An 18,969-nucleotide genomic window follows, 5' to 3' on the forward strand; every position below is an offset into this window, starting at 1 on the left:
ACAGGCCTTCTCCAACGCACGTTGTATTGAAGCTGTCTAAAATCAATGACAAAGAAAGAGTCCTCAAGGCAGCCAGGGAAAAGAAGACGGTAACATACAAAGGAAAGCCCATTAGATTATCAGATTTTTCAGCAGAAACTCTACAAGCCAGGAGGGACTGGAAACAAATATTCAAACTATTGAAAGAGAGAAATTATGAGCCAAGAATAATATGTCCAGCAAAGATATCCTTTAGATATGAAGGAGGCATAAAGACCTATAAAGACCTTTCCAGACATACAGAAGCTGAGGGAATTTTCTAATACATGACCTGCATTACAAGAAATACTAAAGGAGGCTATTCCACCACCATCAACACGGACAATTTGTGGTAACTGAAACATAAAAAGGGGGAGAGTAAAGCCCTGAACTGAAATATGGGAATGGAGAAAGTAAGCGTGCTGAAGAAAATGGAATACTCTAAATATCAAACTTTCTTTTACATAAACTTAAGAGTAACCACTTAAAAAAAATTCAGAACTGAAATATATAATGTAATAAAAGAAGAAACAGAGGGAAACATCATAAAATACCACCACACAGAAATAACAGACAACAACAAAAAGGCAAAGAAACAATGGAGACACAGCCTTACCAGAAAACTAAAGATAGAATGACAGGAAATCCTCACATATCAATAATCACCCTAAATGTAAATGGACTGAACTCACCAATAAAAAGACACAGAGTAGCAGATTGGATCAAAAAACTAAACTCAACCATATGCTGTCTCCAAGATACACATCTCAACCACAAGGACAAGCATAGACGCAAAGTGAAAGGGTGGAAATTGACACTCCAAGCAAATGTTACCCAGAGAAAATCAGGTGTGGCCATAATGATATCAGATGAAACAGACTTCAGGGCAAAAAAGATAACAAGACAAAGATGGACATTTCATAATGGTAAAGGGGACTATACAACAAGAAGACATAACAGTCATCAATATTTATGCCCCCAATTAGGGAGCTCCAAAATATACCAAGCAATTACTAACAGAACTAAAGGGAGAAATTGACCAAAACACAGTTATACTAGGGGACTTAAATACATCATTAACAGCTATGGAAGGATCATCCAAACAGAAAATAAATAACGAAATAGCAGCCCTAAATGACACATTAGATGAAATGGACATAATTGACATATATAGAGCACTTCATCCTAAAACATCAGACTATACATTCTTTTCGAGTGTACATGGAACATTCTCAAGGATAGACCATATTGGGGCATAAAATCGGCCTCAGCAAATTTAAGAAGACTGAAATCATACCAAACATATTCTCTGATCACAAGGCTTTGAAATTGGATATCAACTCCAAAAAGAAAGCAGGAAAAAACACAAATACATGGAGATTAAACAACATACATTTAAAGAACGCCTGGGTCAAAGAAGAAATTAGAGGAGAGATCAAAAGATACATAGAAACAAATGAGAATTACAATACATCCTACTAAAATTTTTGGGATGCAGCAAAAGCCGTTTTAAGAGGGAAATTTATATCATTGCAGGCCTATCTCAAGAAACAAGAAAAATCTCAAATAAATAACCTCATGTTACACCTTAAAGAACTAGAAAAAGAAGAACAAGTGAAACCCAAGGTCAGCAGAAGAAAGGAAATATCAAAAATCAGAGCAGATCTAAATGAAATAGAGAACAAAAAGACAATAGAAAAAAATTAATGTGACAAAGACCTGGTTCTTTGAAAAGATTAACAAAATTGACAAACCCTTGGCTAGACTCACTAAGATAAAAAGAGAGAAGACACTACTTAACAAAATCAGAAATGAAAAAGGGGAAGTTATCACGGACACCACAGAAATACAGAGGATCATCCAAGAATACTATGAAGGACTATATGCCACCAAATTCAATAACCTAGAAGAAATGGACAAGTTCTTAGAAACATATAGCCTTCCAAGGCCGAACCATGAAGAACTGGAAAATCTAAACACACTGATCACCAGTAACAAAATTGAATCAGTCATCCAAAATTTTCCCAAAAGCAAAGGTCCGGGACCAGAAGGCTTCACTAGTGAATTCTACCAAACCTTCAAAGAGGATCTAAAACCAATCCTGCTCAAACTCTTCCAAAAATTTGAAGAGGAGACAGTACTCCCTAACTCATTTTATGAGGCCAACATTACCCTGATACCAAAACCTGGTAAGGACAACACAAAAAAAGAAAACTACATACCAGTATCTCTGATGAATACAGATGCAAAAATCCTAAACAAAATTCTAGCAAATCGAATACAACAATACATTAAAAAGATTATTCACCACGACCAAGTGGGGTTCATCCCTGGGGCACAAGGATGGTTCAACATCCGCAAATCTATCAATGTGATACATCACATAAGCAAAATAAAGGACAAAAATCGTATGATTATATCAGTAAATGCAGAAAAAGCATTTGACAAGATACAACATCCATTTATGATTAAAACACTTAATAAAATAGGCATAGAAGGAAAATACCTTAACATAATAAAGGCCATACATGACAAACCCTCACCTAATATCATAATTAACAATGAAAAACTGAAGCCCTTTGCTCTATGTTCAGGAACACGACAGGGCTGTCCCGTATCACCTCTGCTTTTCTGCTTTTCTGTTGGAAGTCCTTGCCAGAGTAATCAGGCAAGAAAAAGAAATAAAAGGCATCCACATGGGGAATGAAGAAGTTAAATTGTCACTCTTTGCAGATGACATGATGCTATATATAGAAAACTCTGAAGACTCCACCAAAGAGCTATTAAAAACAGTCAACGAATACAGTAAAGTTGCTGGCTACAAAATCAATGTACAAAAGTCCATTGCATTCCTATATACCAACAATGAAATCTCAGAAAAAGCAATACAAAAAAACAATTTCTTTTGCAATTGCAGGAAAAAGAATAAAATACCTAGGAATAAACTTAACCAAGGATATGAAGGACCTATATGCTGAAAACTATGACATTTTTGAAAGAAATTGAAGAAGACACAAAGAAATGGAAAGACATTTCGTGCTCAAGGATTGGAAGAATCAACATAGTTAAAATGGCCGTATTACCCAAAGCAGTATTCAGATTTAATGCAATTCCCATCAAAATCCCAACAGCATTTTTTAAAGAAATAGAACAAAAAATCATCAGATTTGTTTGGAACCACAAAAGACCCCGAATAGCCAAAGCAATCTTAAGAAAAAAGAATAATACTGGAGGTATCACACTCCCTGACTTTAGCTTGTACTACAGGGCTACAATAATCAAAACAACGTGGTATTGGCAGAAAAACAGACACATAGACCAATGGAATAGAATTGAGAACCCAGAAATAAAACCACATAAATATGGACAGATAATTTTTGACAAAAAAGCTAAAAACATACAATGGAGGAAAGACAGCCTCTTCAATAAACGGTGCTGGGAGAATTGGATAGCCACGTGCAAAAGAATGAAACTGGACTGCTATCTGTCACCATGTACCAAAATTAATTCAAAATGGATCAAAGATGTAAGCATAAGACCTGACACAATAAACTGCATAGAAGAAAACATAGGTACTAAACTTATGGACCTTAATGCTCAAAAAGCATTTTATGAATTTGACTCCAAAGGCAATGGAAGTAAAAGCTAAGGTAAATGAATGGGACTATATGAAACTTAAAAGCTTCTGCACAGCAAAAGAAACCATCTACAAAATAAAGAGGAAACCAACTGAATGGGAGAAGATTTTTGCAAACAGTGCCTCCGATAAGGGGCTAATATCCAAAATATACAAGGAATGCATACAACTCAACAACAAAAAAACAAACAACCCAATTGAAAAGGCAGAGGACCTGAAGAGACATTTCTCCAAAGAGGACCTACAAATGGCAAATAGACATATGAAAAAATGCTAACATCACTAATCATCAGAGAAATGCAAATGAAAACCACAATGAGATATCACCTCACCCCAGTCAGAATGGCTATCATCAACAAGACAAATAGCAACAAGTGTTGGAGAGGCTGTGGAGAAAAAGGAACCCTCATATACTGTTGGTGGGAATGCAGACTGGTGCAGCCGCTATGGAAGGCAGTATGGAGGTTCCTCAAAAAATTACGAATAGAATTACCATATGACCCAGCAATCCCTATCCTGGGTATCTACCCAAAAAATCTGCACTTGATCTTAGCCAAAAGGCTGAGAAGCGGTAAAATCTGAAAACATTTATACATAAAGACGTGTGCTCCAATGTTCATTGCAGCTTTGTTTATGGTGGCCAAGACATGGAAACAACCAAAATGTCCTTTGATAGATGAATGGATAAAGACGTTTTGATATATATACACAATGGAATACTATCCGGCGGTAAGAAAAGATGGTATAGGAACATCTGTGACAACATGGATGGATCTTGAGAGTATGATGCTGAGTGAAATAATCCAGACAGAAAAAGCAGAGAACCATATGATTTCACTGATATGTGGTATATAAACCAAAAACAACAAAAGAACCAGAAAAACAAATGAGAAACAAAAACTCATAGACACAGACAATAGTTTAGTGGTTACCAGAGGGGTAAGGGGGGTGGGGGGTGGGAGATGAGGGTAAGGGGTATCAAATATATGGTGATGGAAGGAGAACTGACTCTGGGTGGTGAACACACAATGGGATTCATAAATGATGTAATACAGAATTGTACACCTGAAATCTATTTAATTTTACTAACAATTGTCACCCCAACAAATTAAAAAAAAAAAGAAATCACAAAAGGAATTTAAAAATATTTTGAACAAAAAAAAAAAAGAAAATTAAAAGAATTAAGAATTACCCATTGTTCTACCACCCAGAGATAAGCACTTGCAGGGATTCCCATTTGAATATCAGAATGGGCAGCATCAGCTTCAGGCACCTACTAGCAGCTCTGAAATTTTAACCTCCATGGAGGTTCTAATCAGCTGTGTGCTCTAAGCTACTTCACAAGGATGCTGGATGACATTTTGACACATGCAGAAGGATGCTTTGAATCTGTCGTTCTTAACCATTTGGATCACTCCAACAACAAAATGTAGACTGAGAGTTTTGAAAGCTAAAGAGAATATAAAGTCATGCTAATAATGGTGAACCAGCTTCATAGTAATCTTCTTAGGCAACCTATGGGGAAATGGAAGTTGTGCAGAAGCTGTCTTGGAAAGGCAAAGAGCCCAAGGTGGTAAGCCTATAGAGGCCATGGATACTGGAATCTAAGAGTTCTTCCCATTGGGTCCTAGGAGAAGGACAGCAACACCTCTTGGTGTTGGATTACTGAAGAAGGGAAAATAAACAGCAGTGATGCTTTCTCAGGCTTCGTGGTATGGATATACTCTATATAGCAACAGCAGCAGAAGCAGCAGGGAAAAGTAAACTGAAGACTTGAAAATATAGTCATAATATCTGATTGAAATCCAATTTCTTTTCTGATTTCTCACCAATAAAAAGAAATATGCAATGAACACATTGGAACCATTTTTAAATTTAATTTCTGTGAACATCTGAATAGGAGAAAGACAGACTAGCATGGTGGTGAAATCAGAATAAAGAAGTTGAGGAGGAATGTGATGTTGCTGTCCTGGGACTTGAAACAGAGAAACAACCAGAGGGCCCTGCAGTGCAATGGAAAGAGTCTGGGCTTTGGAGTTCGATTTTTGTTTTGCCGTTTATTATTAATAGCTGTGTTACCCTCAGCATACAAATCCTCTCAGGGCCTCACTCTGCTCTAAAATAGGACTATTTCTACCCATCTCAGAGGGTTGTTAGAATTAAATGAGACCATCTATAAAAAGCAGCTTCCAGTTACAGTATTAGAAACTTAACAGGTGTTTAGGAAAAGACAGTTGTTATTTTTTTGAGGGGCAGCCCTGCTTGAATTAAAGCAGGTTAAAACCCACTGGTAAACCAGAGACATGCCCAGCAAGCTCTACAAAGGAACTTATCTCAATGAAAACAAAGGAAAGAGGGAAGAATAAAAGTTTACACGTAAAAAAATAAGGCACAATGAATAACTGAAATCAAAGGAATTGAAACTCCAAGATGAGGTGAGTTTCTACCGTCTTAGCGGAACAGATCCCCTACCCACTGCAGGCCGGACGTAATGAGAGCTGACCTAGAGCACCTCCTTAGCCCAGAAGGCAAGGGACAGCCTCAAGCTGGCCGCAAGCTCATCCCCCAAAGCTCTGCACACAGTTCACCAGAAGACTCCATTGTCTTCCTGAAGGAACCTATGAACAAGGGACTAACCTTGGGTCATGCCGAAAGAAAATGATACAGAGTTTTCCTAATATAAATAGTTATAGTCAGCATCAGTGAAAAGTCCTTACTCGGAAAAGGGGTGGGAGTAAAAGAGAGTATAAGCCTTGAAGTATGTAGCGTGTATTAAACTATTCATCTAAAATAGTGGAGGGCCGGCCCGGTGGCTCAGGCTGTTAGAGCTCCGTGCTCCTAACTCCGAAGGCTGTCTGTTAGATTCCCACATGGGCCAGTGGGCTCTCAACCACAAGGTTGCCGGTTCAATTCCTCGAGTCCCGCAAAGGATGGTGGGCAGCGGGGCCCCTGCAACTATGCTGAGCTCCCGGATGGCTCAGTTGGTTGGAGGGTGTCCTCTCAACCACAAGGTTGCCAGTTAGGCTCCCGCAAGGGATGGTGGGCTGTGCCCCCTGCAACTAGCAATTGCAACTGGACCTGGAGCTGAGCTGCGCCCTCCACAACTAAGATTGACGGGACAGCAACTTGACTTGGAAAAAAGTCCTGGAACTACACACTGTTCCCCAATTTTAAAAAAATAATAATAAAATAAAATAATGGAGAGATTCTCTGGGTAGATGGTTTGTAAACAGGAGTTAGCCTCTACAAGGAACATTTAGCTTTCCCTTTGATTAAATCTCGGTAGATTGTGCCATAAATAATTGTACTTTCTTTAACAAAAGCAGCTAAAAAATTATAACCCTTTGTGAATATCCAGGGCTTCGTGTCACTGCAATCAGTAAACTGCTGCAGTATGGCTGTACTGTCTTGGGTTTGTACTGGGTGGTGATCATATAAAATGAAATTTAGAACTTCATTTAGAGCTTCAACACAAAGAACCACTACCGAATGGAAATGAAACTCAGGCTCAAGACCCAAACAACTGCCTTGGAAAACTTTTTGATTTAATTGGACAATACCAATTCTGTTATAGAATCCCAAAGAAAATTCTAATTCCATAGGAGACGGTAAGTTTACTTCAGTGACCCTTGCTGCAGTTAGAAAGTCAGCCTTCATAGACTCAGAGGAATTTGGCTTCAAGAACTTTAAGTTTACAGTAGAGGTAAATTAGAAAGGAAGAAGTTAAGATCTCTTAGAATTAAGGAGAAGGAATTTTCTGGATATATAGAATGAAGACTTTTTTTGTGTGAACATACAGGGCTTCTGAAGAAGTTGATGTTTTAAGTCCTTGAGTCTCACATCTATCAAATCTCATGCATCTGCTCCAAACTTATAAAATACCCAGAGAGGTGTGAGAGAAGTATCTTATTCAATTGTAATTCCAAGTGAGGCAGAAATCAAACTAAACATGATGAACTTGGGGGATAGAAAGTGTAAGGCATATTAGATACCAGAATTTTCTGATGATCACCAAAGGAGATAGCTTGAACTTCATGGTATAGGTAATCTTTTATGTTACTTTCTTGTCCCTCCTCTTGGGGGGTGGGTGAGGGTCCATAGATAGTAAATATATGGGGTTCCAGGTCATGCCAGTTCCCATGGTCTGGTGACCTTTTGGGTGGATATCCAAAATCAAAGAAACAATGTAGAGCCATAAATAAAAGGAAACATGGAGAAAAAGGGCAGGATTGTGTCTTCTACACTACAGGAGGCTTTCTACAGAATAAGAGACCTTCTGACCCCCTTCTCAGGTATCTACCTAAATCAGGTAGACTAAAGAAACTAAACACTGTATCAGCACCCTCGTCAGAGATCCGACTGAAATGGTTTCTTTCCTGTGATAATCAGGAAAGAAAAATAAAAGCCATATTTCAAGTAGCTGTTGACTTACCGCAGTCATTTGTGAAGGCCAGAAGACAGCTGTTCTATCGTGGGGGCTGAGACAGGAGACGAACATGTAAATCTGGTCAGATGTACCAGAGTACAGTGAAGGATAGACATCATGCTGTAAGCCACAAGGCAGCGATTCCTTACTTCTGGGGAGATTCTTGTAGGCCGGGGATAAATATAGTAGTAGGTCACTTTCCTTAGTCCATTTTCCAGAAAATTGAGACGAGACAAAGACACATTTTGTGGAGGACAGATGACAATCATAGTGGAAAAGCAAATTTTCATTCGTATGTAAAGTTTTAAAACAAAGAGTTTAAGTTGAAAAAATTACATTTCTTTTAAGTTTTTAAGTTGTATTTTTAACTCTAAACAATATGAGTTTCATGATTTTTTTCCTTTTGAATTTGAGTAACCCTTCAGCCATTCTCCAAAGATTGGTTAATGAAGTGTGATATTTTCCATATCACTGAACTTATCCATGAATATTTGCTTAACGTATTGAAGGACATATGAACCAACTCCAGTTAGTGTCAAGTTCAGTTCCTTAAGTCAAGCCTATGTTTAATCTTAGTAAATGCTAATTGGAATTTAAAGAGGCCAAATCACTGGAAAACAAAAGGGAATTTAGGCTCATAACTAGTCCTCTTGAGATCAAGAAGAAGCATATTGGAAAGTGCCTATAATTCAAGGAACTGGTCATTTGGAGTTAGAGGGTGGTTATCTACTTTAAACAATCCAAATAAAACTGTTAAGGAAAGAATTCTGTTTTCTAGTCCAGATGATTATCTAGCTATTGTTTGGACTTTGGATAAACTCAGGCTTATTGGTCAAAAATATACTTTATAGACTGACTGGCAAAGCTCAACTTAAATGCTGCAGACACACCGCCCTGGAAGCTTACATTTCAGAAGGTTATAAATAACTAACTTCAGTCTAATCAGAGGGCGAGAAACTTTTTTGTAGAAGGCCAGATAGTACATTTTTAAGGCTTTGCCGGCTGGCCAAGAGCTATGATTGTCACCACAGTCTAGCACAACTACTCAGCTCTGCTGTTGCAGGGCAAAAGCAACAGATAAACAAATGAGCACAGCGGTATTCCACAAATAAATACATACACACATAAATACCTTTATACAGAGTTTCAGTTAATTTTCACATCACAAAATAATTTTTAAAAACTGTTTTTCACCATTTGAAAATATGAAAATCATTCTTAGCTCAGGGATTATGCACAAACAAGTGACAAGCTGCATTGGGCTGGGGCTTGTAGCTTGCTGACCACTTGTCTACAAATAGAAAGTCTTAGAACGTGGGAAAAAAGTTGCTGTACATCAATTTCTCTTCAGATTCTTCTCTCATATAGAGATGCCATCATGCCATGCCTCTCGGGAATGTTATCAAATAAAATTAGAGACTGGATGAGATACACATGCCAGACATTTTTGACTCTTGTTCATTGGAGGGGCAATGCTTTCCGCTAACTTTCTACTGTAGTGGTTGTAAAAACTGTACCTTAACTCTGGAGTGTCTTTTTCCACATAATGGAAGCTGAGGGTTTCCTCGGGATATTGCAGGAAGAAGAGAGGCAGCACTTCAGTTTCATCTAAATATTTCCTAGCTTGCTTTCCAGTGGTTTATTCCTGACAGTTCTGATACTTTTTCATAGCTTCATTCCACCTTGTATTCAGTCAATTTTGTAAGCTGTTGCTTTGGATCTGACAGAGAGAACTAAATAAGATGTGTGGTGTACAGATTGGAGCCACTCATTATTTCCTTGAGTTGTTGGAGGCCAGATACCTCACAAGAGAAATTAATACTATTTTATTTCCATTTATTTCTGAAATGTGGCTCACGATGTTATTTGTAGGTGAAGGCAATGCATTAAAAGCTTAGTTGTTGTGAAGAGTGAAATGGACACTTGCATTCTCTTGATTAATTGGAAAATAGTGTTGCTGTCAAATTCAAAATTAATGTTTTCAGGTTGTTTATAGTCATTGAATTATCTGTCATTGGTTTTATTTAAAATTTTCAGGTGGAAAAACCTTGCAGTGGTGGGCAAGATTTGCTTCTTTATCCAGCTAAGAGAAAGCAGCTTTTGAAAAGTGAACTGGACGCTGACAAAGTGCCTTCATCCCCACTACCTGCTCCAAAACAAGTCACACCATTAAAAGGATGTCCAACAGTTATGCCAGGAGACTTTAAAGAGAAAGTCGCAGAGCTGCTAGGGAAATACTCAAGCGGTCTTTGGGCCAGTGCACTCCCCAAAGCATTTGAGGACATGTACAAAGTGAAATTTCCCGAGGATGCCTTAAAAAATCTTGCCTCACTTTCTGATGTATGCACCATAGATTACATTTCCGGAAATCCCCAGAAGGCCATTCTCTATGCTAAGCTTCCATTGCCCACAGACAAAATTCTGAAGGATGCAGAACAAGCACATGGCAATCATGATATCAAGGCTATGGTTGAACAAGAATATTTGCTGATAGAAAAGAACATTGCCGAAAGTGCTGACACTGTTATGGATACAGTTCCTCCGTTAATCATTCCAACTGAGGCATCCCCGTCTGTATTGGTGGTTGAACTGAGCAACACAAATGAAGTGGTTATCAGGCAAGTTTTATTTTCTAATTGTTTAGGGTCCTGGTGTACTGTTGTTATCTGGCCATTCTTCCCATGCTGGGGCGTGAGGAAGAATAATATATTCTAAGTGCTAAGAGTTATAATGAAGTACAGTACTATATTCTTCTTTTTTCATATCTTGCACATTTCTCTCAACTACAAGAACTTTTTTTGTCTGTGTCTCTTACGAGATTGAATTTTTATTCTACGTTATGGTTGTATAAGTACATTTGACTCTCCCAGTAGATGGTAAGCATTGAAATCAGAGTACTTAAAAAATCAATCTCTACATATATTCTTAGTATTTGTTAAATGTTCAAAATATACAACTATTCTTGTGAGAAAAGATTACTAACAGTTTTAAAAATTGGAATGGCCATATGGTCTGAACATGAAAAAGATACCTACATCAACAGCATAATGGGAATGTATAGCATATTAATGTATAGCATAATGGTAAAAAATGATATCTAGTCCATAGAAAAAGCAAGCTGCCCGGTAGGTAGTTAATGCTATTTAATCTGGGACTCTGTGGCATTGCCTAAAGGTTGAAATAGCTAAACACCACCTTACTAGTATCAGATATCAGATTACTCGCAGACCTTAGACCCAAAGGTGCTCTAGTTCTTGAGCCTTTTGATACCATTGCCTGGGAGGAGGAGTCATCGCCCAAGTGGCTGATGATAATTGGAATTACAAAAAACAAAACAAACAAACAAACAAACAAAAAGCAACAAACAAACCCAGAAAACCACAGTCCAGCTCCAGGTACTTGACATGAACTTTTGGAAAAAAACATAGAATACCCAGAAAATATTGAAAGACTATAATTGAAAGTTTCTGACTGAGGATAAAGAATGGGAAGCAGTGGATCTGGCCCACTGGAGGCACCAGGTTAGAGTATGACTGTGGTTGGACAAAACGGAAGGCCGAAGCAGAGCAGAGCCCAGGCTTCTACAACTACAGTGTTCTTATGTTCTGGGCTGCTACTCCTCCAGTCGTGGCTGAGCTGGGACGGCCCAAAGAAAGATGACAAAAAACCAAGTCCTTCAATGAAAGAATAGATCAAAAATATTAAGCTCTTCTATCTCAACAAACTAAGTCTGAATGGATAATGAAATGAGAATCAGGTCTCTTGGAATGCTCAAACTAGAAGAATGTATAGAAACTTTAGAGAGGTCTTATTTTATACGGGTAGTAAATGTAGAAAGCTTTTAGTCTAAGATGTGGTATGGCCTGAGGATATACATAGATTGCTAAGGGTTAGGGGTCCCACTATGGTTCACTAATAAATTCAGGTAAAGGAAGGTTGATGAGCCCATTGCTAACTTTTACCATTTGGCATTATAAAAAATAAAATAAAAATCGACGTCTGCCTCCTTGGCAGGATCCTTTGGTGTCTGTTACCAGCAGACCTTGGGCTCGTTGTCAGAGACCAAGCACCCAGCACTAGTCTGGGTCAGTCATGTGATTTCTGATTTCTCACCGAAGGGTTGGTAGGAGTTTGGATCTGTTCTAGGACCTCAGTAGGAGGGTTTCAGTCTGTTCCAGGATGATGAGGATCAGGGTCCTCAGATTATCTAGATCCCCTTTTACAGTGTAAGTTGGGATCCTGGAGTCAGCATTGCACATGTTCAGCAGACGGGGAATGTCTGCCGTTAGGCTGATTCTAGGCCATGGGCGTGCGCCCTGCCCTGAAGACAGCAGATTCCAGCTGGGCTGAGACCTGTTCTAGACCCGCATCTCCACCCAGGCTGTCAGTGGGCTGGAAACTAGGCCTGTGACTTTCAAACGGTCCAGAGAGGTGCTGGAGCAGAATCCTCTGGTTACGTATGGGAGTCTCTTGTCTCTGGTCTCAGAAATTAACTTTGTACAACTTTGTACTTACAGCTTACCTAAATTGGCCTGCATACGTTCATTGCCCACTTGCTCAGGTAATTTGGGGACAATGTATGACCTCATTCTTGCCACTGCTCACTGTCATACCAACTGTAACATCATCCCCCTACCCTCGCCAAGCCGTGCAGAGAGCAGAAGTTGCCTGCCGATCTCGTGCTGCTTCTTACCACCTTCCTGCTCCCTGGCAGGAGCCTGTACTAGCAGACTACCAAACCACAGGTTACAGCTCCCAGGCCGATAACAGAGCAACAAGGAGTTCCTGTGAGACTCTGGGTCCCAGGAAACGGGCACCTTTGGGACAGAATTGCAGATCTATTAGGAGACTATTTAGAGCCAAGAGTGCAGCTACATTCCAGGCAGTACCTTAACATTTGTAAAGCTCAATAAACTTAAATGATAGAGTATGACGAATCTCCTATAGCTGTTTGTGGAGTAAGTGATATGCGTGTAATAACTTGTTTTAAAAATAGCCATTGCCTTACAAAAGGCATTCTTTCCATTTGTGTAGGACTTTTTAAAGCGTTTTTTTTTTTCCTTGTAACGAATAGGTTGACTCTGGTGTCTTTTGCCCTGTTGATAATTACCAAGAATACGTGAAAACACTCCAGAAGGAGTAGTACCTTCATGCTCTATAGGACCACTTGGGCCCAAGGTAAAAGCTAGAACAACACAAAGAACAGTGTACTCATGGCAGATCCACCATCTCCCTGGGCAGGTGACAGCATAGCCTTCTAGCTGAAAAGTCTCCGTCCTCTGGCTGCGACAGCTCCGGTCACAGGAGCCAAGCTTAATTCATTGGGTTTTTATACACTGTAAGGAGGCCTTTGACGGAATTGTCTCTACAGACTGAAGGGCAAGCATACAACAGCCTATTTGTGGCAGAAAGGAAATAGTGTGCTTTGATAACATAAACTGGGACACAGTGACTGTAGTCGTCCACAGAAAATTGTAGGAAGAGATAGGAAAATAACCTGAAAAAGTACTTCGTAGAAAGCATACAATTTAAGAGGCATTTAGCTAGGACATGTTATCTCTTTTAGGGTGTCAGAACTCAACATTTCGTTGTAATGTGTTCAGATTTGTTCAGTAAGTTAGGGAGAGGTGGTCACAGTTGTGTTTAATGTGTTTAGTCTTTGTTTTTCTTTAGTAAAACACTCATTGGTTTTCAGAGCTTGAGCTTTGTTCAGACCCAGCCTTAGTTAAGGCAAAACTATCAACTAGATGCTCTTCCAGTATAATCTGCAAAGATCTGCAGCAGCCTTAGACAGAATCTTAAGTTGACTCTGCTTATCTCGTCTCCATCGGTGTCTCCATTTCCCACCACGTCTTCTTCCCTTCCCTTCCCTTCCCTCCCCTTCTTCCCTTTCCTTCCCTTTTTTTCCCTTCCCTTCCCTGGAGCCTTTTCTCAGCCTCAACCTCCCGAAGACTCTGCAGCTGCTGGATTGTTGTCTGGCATTTGCTCTGTTCCTGTGGTGCACTGGACCTTGTTCCTTTTTGCATCAGCTCCACAATATTATATTTTCCTTTATCAAGATACAAATGTTGCTAAATGCATGTTCTCCTCCCTGTTGATGTAAACAAGTCTGAGACTGGAACCAAAGGTGGCAGTAGAAAAGCAGTAACATTAATGAATTCCTGTAGATTGCCTCCTTCTGCATTGCTTCATTTGTGTTCTCTCCCTGTAACTAATTCAGGTATGTGGGCAAAGACTATTCTGCTGCTCAGGAGTTAATGGAAGATGAGATGAAGGAGTATTACAGTAAGAACTCGTCTGTTACACCAGTCCAGTCTGTGCATGTTGGGCAATTGCTGGCCGTAAATGCTGAGGAGGACGCCTGGTTACGGGCACAGATCATCTCAATAGAAGAGAACAAAATAAAGGCAAGCTCCGTTTACTTTGTCATAGCATTATGAAGATGAGCACATAAATTTTCAAATAAAATGTTGCTTCTCATAGTGTATCCTAAGGACACAATGCATAAAAGTGTATTTAGTTTTCTCCAAAAGTTGAAAAGATAATATCTATACAAGATGATCACTGTCAGCTTTTGAGTCAATGGTAGTTAACGTTATCTCAGAGATTCAGTTAACAAAAAAGGAAAAAAGAAAACAAAATTCTCCTCCCTGGGAGTATCCATAGCCCAGTATGCAATCAGGAAGAGCCCTTTATTCCCATTCCTGGGGAACATGTAATAAATACTGATCGGCGCTCTGTTGGCTTTTGGTCAAGATCAGTACTTTGGAGCGAGGGGAGCCACACAGAGTAGAGGACCTTCCTTCGCCCTCTTCTGCAGTCACCTGAGGAGACCCCCAAATGGGGCTTGGGACATGCTCTGAGTCTTGGCCTCTGGGTCATCTTGGAAAGGTCAGAGAGCACTTTCACCATCTCCTTCACCAGCGGGCTCCAGGACTTCCCAACTTGGCCATATTCCTGCTGCTCACCTCTGTCCCGCCACCTCTTCCTTCCCTCAGTGCAGAGACCGAGACCTGGAATTCTCTCTCCGGCAAGGCACAGTTTTATCTAGATTTTCTATTTCTATGGCCTCTGTTCCATAATATAAAACCTGTTCCTGAAACTAATATGATATTGTACATCAACTGTAATTGAAAAATAAATTTAAAAAAATTTTTAAAATAAAATCTGCCCTTTGTGCCAGTGTCAGTGACACAATCTCTCTTGTGTCACTAAGTGCAAATAACCATTCCCTGAACCGAGGCTTAAGTCAATCAGGTACTCTCTCCTGACACCCCTGCCTTCAAGCACAATATCAGGAGGTGAGAAAGGATTGCTTGCTATTTCTTACCCAGTTTGTTCAGTAGGAGAGGTGCTGCCACCCAGCCAGAGAGAAATTTAGGAAATTCCGTAACCACACCTACAAAAATTAAACTTTTAACCAGTTTGATCTGACTTGAAAAATCTGAAAATTGGTACCAGTTTGGGAGGTTTCTTATAAAGTTAAATACCTAACTATATGACCCTTAAGTATATGCACAAGAGAAAACAAAGGTCCACAAAAAAGCTTGTACACACATTTGTAGCAGCTTTGTTATTATAATAATAGTTCCAAATTGGAAGCAACCCAAATGTTCACCAACAGGTGAATGCATAAACACATTGTAGTTTATCCATACAATGAAGTACTGTTCAACAATAAAAAGGAATGAACTACTGAAAACACAATCACATGGATAATATCTCACAGACTATCAAGAGAAAGAAACCTGACACAAAAGAGTTACACTGAATGATTCCATATAAGAACAGGTAAAATCTATCTGTAGTGATAGAGTCAGATCAGTAGTTGCCTGGGACAGGAGGTAGAGGGAAGTTAATTGCAAAAGGAGGGGCAAGAGGGAAGTTTTTGGAAAAGATGTGGTCTTTTATCTTTTTTTTTAAATTAAAGTTTATTGGGGTGACAATTATTAGTAAAGTTACATAGATTTCAGGTGTACAATTCTATAATACATTATCTGTATCTCACATTGTGTGTTCACCACCCAGAGTCAGTTCTCTTTCCATCACCATATATTAGACCCCATTTACCCTCTTCTAGAGCCCCCATCCCCCCTTATCCTTTGGTAACCCCTAAACTGTTGTCTGTGTCTATGAGTTTTTCCTTCATTTGTTTGTCTTGTTCTTTTATTGTTTTCAGTTTTATATACCACATATCAGTGAAATCATGTGGTTCTCTACTTTTTCTGACTTATTTCGCTTAGCATTATAATCTCAAGATCCATCCATGTTGTCACAAATGGTCCTATTTCATCTTTTCTTATTGCCGAATAGCATTCCATTGTGTATATATACCAAAACTTCTTTATCCATTCATCTATCAAAGGACATTTTGGTTGTTTCCATGTCTTGGCCACCGTAAACAAAGCTGCAATGAACATTAGAGTACACTTGTCTTTATGGATAAATGTTTTCAGATTTTTTTTGGTAGATACCCAGGAGAGTGATTGCTGGGTCATATGGTAATTCTATTCGTAATTTTTTGAGGAACCTCCACACTGTCTTCCATAGCAGCTATACCAATCTGCATTCCCACCAATAGTGTATAAGGGTTCCTTTTTCTCCACAGCCTCTCCAACACTATTTGTCTTGTTGATGATAGCCATTCTGACTGGGGTGAGGTGATATCTCATTGTGGTTTTTCTTTGCATTTCTCTGATGATTAGTGATGTTGAGCATTTTTTTCATATGTTTATTTTCCATTTGTATATCCTCTTTGGAGAAATGTCTCTTCAGGTCCTCTGCCCATTTTTCAGTTGGGTTGTTTGTTTTTTTGTTGTTGAGTTGTATGCGTTCCTTGTATATTTTGGATATTAGCCCCTTATCGGAGGCGCTGTTTGCAAAATTCTTCTGACGTTCAGTTGGTTGCCTCTTTATTTTGTCAATGGTTTCTTTTGCTATGCAGAAGCTTTTAAGTTTGATATAATCCCATTCATTTTTACTTCCCTTGCCTTTGGAGTAAAATTCATAAAATGCTCTTTGAACCCAAGGTCCATAAGTTTAATACCTATGTTTTCTTCTATGCAGTTTATTGTTTCAGGTCTTATGCTTAGGTCTTTGCTCCATTTTGAATTAATTTTGGTACATGATGACAGATACCAATCCAGTTTTATTCTTTTGCATGTGGCTTTCCAATTCTCCCAGCACCATTTGTTGAAGAGGCTGTCTTTTCGCCATTGTATGTTTTTTGCTTCTTTGTCAAAAATTATCTGTCCATATTTATGTGTGTTGATTTCTGGGTTCTCAGTTCTATTCCACTGGTCTGCGTGTCTGTTTTTCTGCCAGTACCATTCTGTGTTGATTATTGTAGCCCTGTAGTACAAGCTAAAGTCAGGGAGTGTGACACCTCCGGCATTGTTCTTTTTACTTAAGATTACTTTGGCTATTCAGGGTCTTTTGTGGTTCCATACAAATCTGATGATTTTTTTGTTCTATTTCTTTTGAAAATGCTGTTGGGATTTTGATGGGGATTGCATTAAATCTGTATATTGCTTTGGGTAATACGGCCATTTTAACTATGTTGATTCTTCCAGTCCATGAGCACAGAATGTCTTTCCATTTCCTTGTGTCTTCTACAATTTCTTTTAAAAATATAGTTGTCAGCATATAGGTCTTTCACATCCTTGGTTAAGTTTATTCCTACGTATTTTATTCTTTTTGTTGCAATTGCAAAGGAACTGTTTTTCTTTTTTTAATTTCTTTTTTCTGAGATTTCGTTGTTAGTATATAAGAATACAATGGACTTTTATACTTTGATTTTGTAGCCGGCAACTTTATTGTATTTGTTTATTGTTTCTAATAGCTTTTTGGTGGAGTCTTTAGGGTTTTCTACATATAGCATCATGTCATCTGCAAAAAGTGACAATTTAACTTCTTCATTCCCAATTTGGATGCCTTTTATTTCTTTCTTTTGTCTGATTGCTTTGGCGAGGACTTCCAACACTTTGTTGAAAAGCAGAGGTGATAGGGGACAGCCCTGTTGTGTTCCTGAACGTAGAGCAAGGGCTTCAGTTTTTCATTGTTAATTATGGTATTAGGTGAGGGTTTGTCACGTATGGCCTTTATTATGTTAAGGCATTTTCTTTCTATACCTATTTTATTAAGTGTTTTAATCATAAATGGATGTTGTGTCTTGTCAAACACTTTTTCTGCATCAATTGATTTAATCATACGATTTTTTGTCCTTTATTTTGTTTACGTGATGTATCACATTGATGGATTTGCGTATATTGAACCATCCTTGTGCCCCGGGGATGAACCCCACTTGGTCATGATGAATAATCTTTTTACTGCTTTCTTGCATTCGATTTGCTAGAATTTTATTTAGGATTTTTGCGTCTGTATTCATCAGAAATATTGGTCTATAGTTTTCTCTTTGTGTGTAATACTTAACAGGTTTTTGTATCAGGGTAATGTTGGCCTCATAAAATGAGTTAGGGAGTATAGTCTCTTCTTCAGTTTTTTGGAAGAGTTTGAGTAGGACAAGTATTAGATCCTCTTTGAAGATTTGGTAGAATTCACTAGTGAAGCCATCTGGTCCCGGATGTTTGCTTTTGGGAAGATTTTGGATGACTGATTCAATTTTCTTACTGGTGACCAATGTATTTCTATTTAGATTTTCCAATTCTTTGTGATTCAGCCTAGGAAGGCTATATGTTTCTAAGAACTTGTCCATTTCTTCTAGGTTGTTGAATTTGGTGGCATATAGTCCTTCATACTATTCGTGGATGTTCCTTTGTATTTCTGTGGCATTCGTGGTAACGTCCCCTCTTTCGTTTCTGATTTTGTTTATTAGTGTCTTTTCTCTTTTTATATTCGTGAGTCTAGCCAAGGGTTTGTTAATTTTATT

At 38.7% G+C, this 18,969-nt stretch overlaps 1 protein-coding gene across 1 annotated transcript in view; it reads left to right on the forward strand.

The window, feature by feature from the left end:
• The window catches only part of TDRD7 (tudor domain containing 7), a 76,327-nt gene that overhangs the window by 26,001 nt on the left and 31,357 nt on the right, over positions 1–18,969 (forward strand). The window contains exons 7-8 of the mRNA XM_081066474.1: positions 10,119–10,699; positions 14,302–14,488. Coding sequence (XP_080922600.1) covers positions 10,119–10,699; positions 14,302–14,488 — 768 coding nt within the window. The remainder of the gene's footprint in view (positions 1–10,118; positions 10,700–14,301; positions 14,489–18,969) is intronic.

Source organism: Rhinolophus hipposideros, assembly GCF_964194185.1.
Source record: "Rhinolophus hipposideros genome assembly, chromosome: 11".
Lineage (NCBI taxonomy): Eukaryota > Metazoa > Chordata > Mammalia > Chiroptera > Rhinolophidae > Rhinolophus > Rhinolophus hipposideros.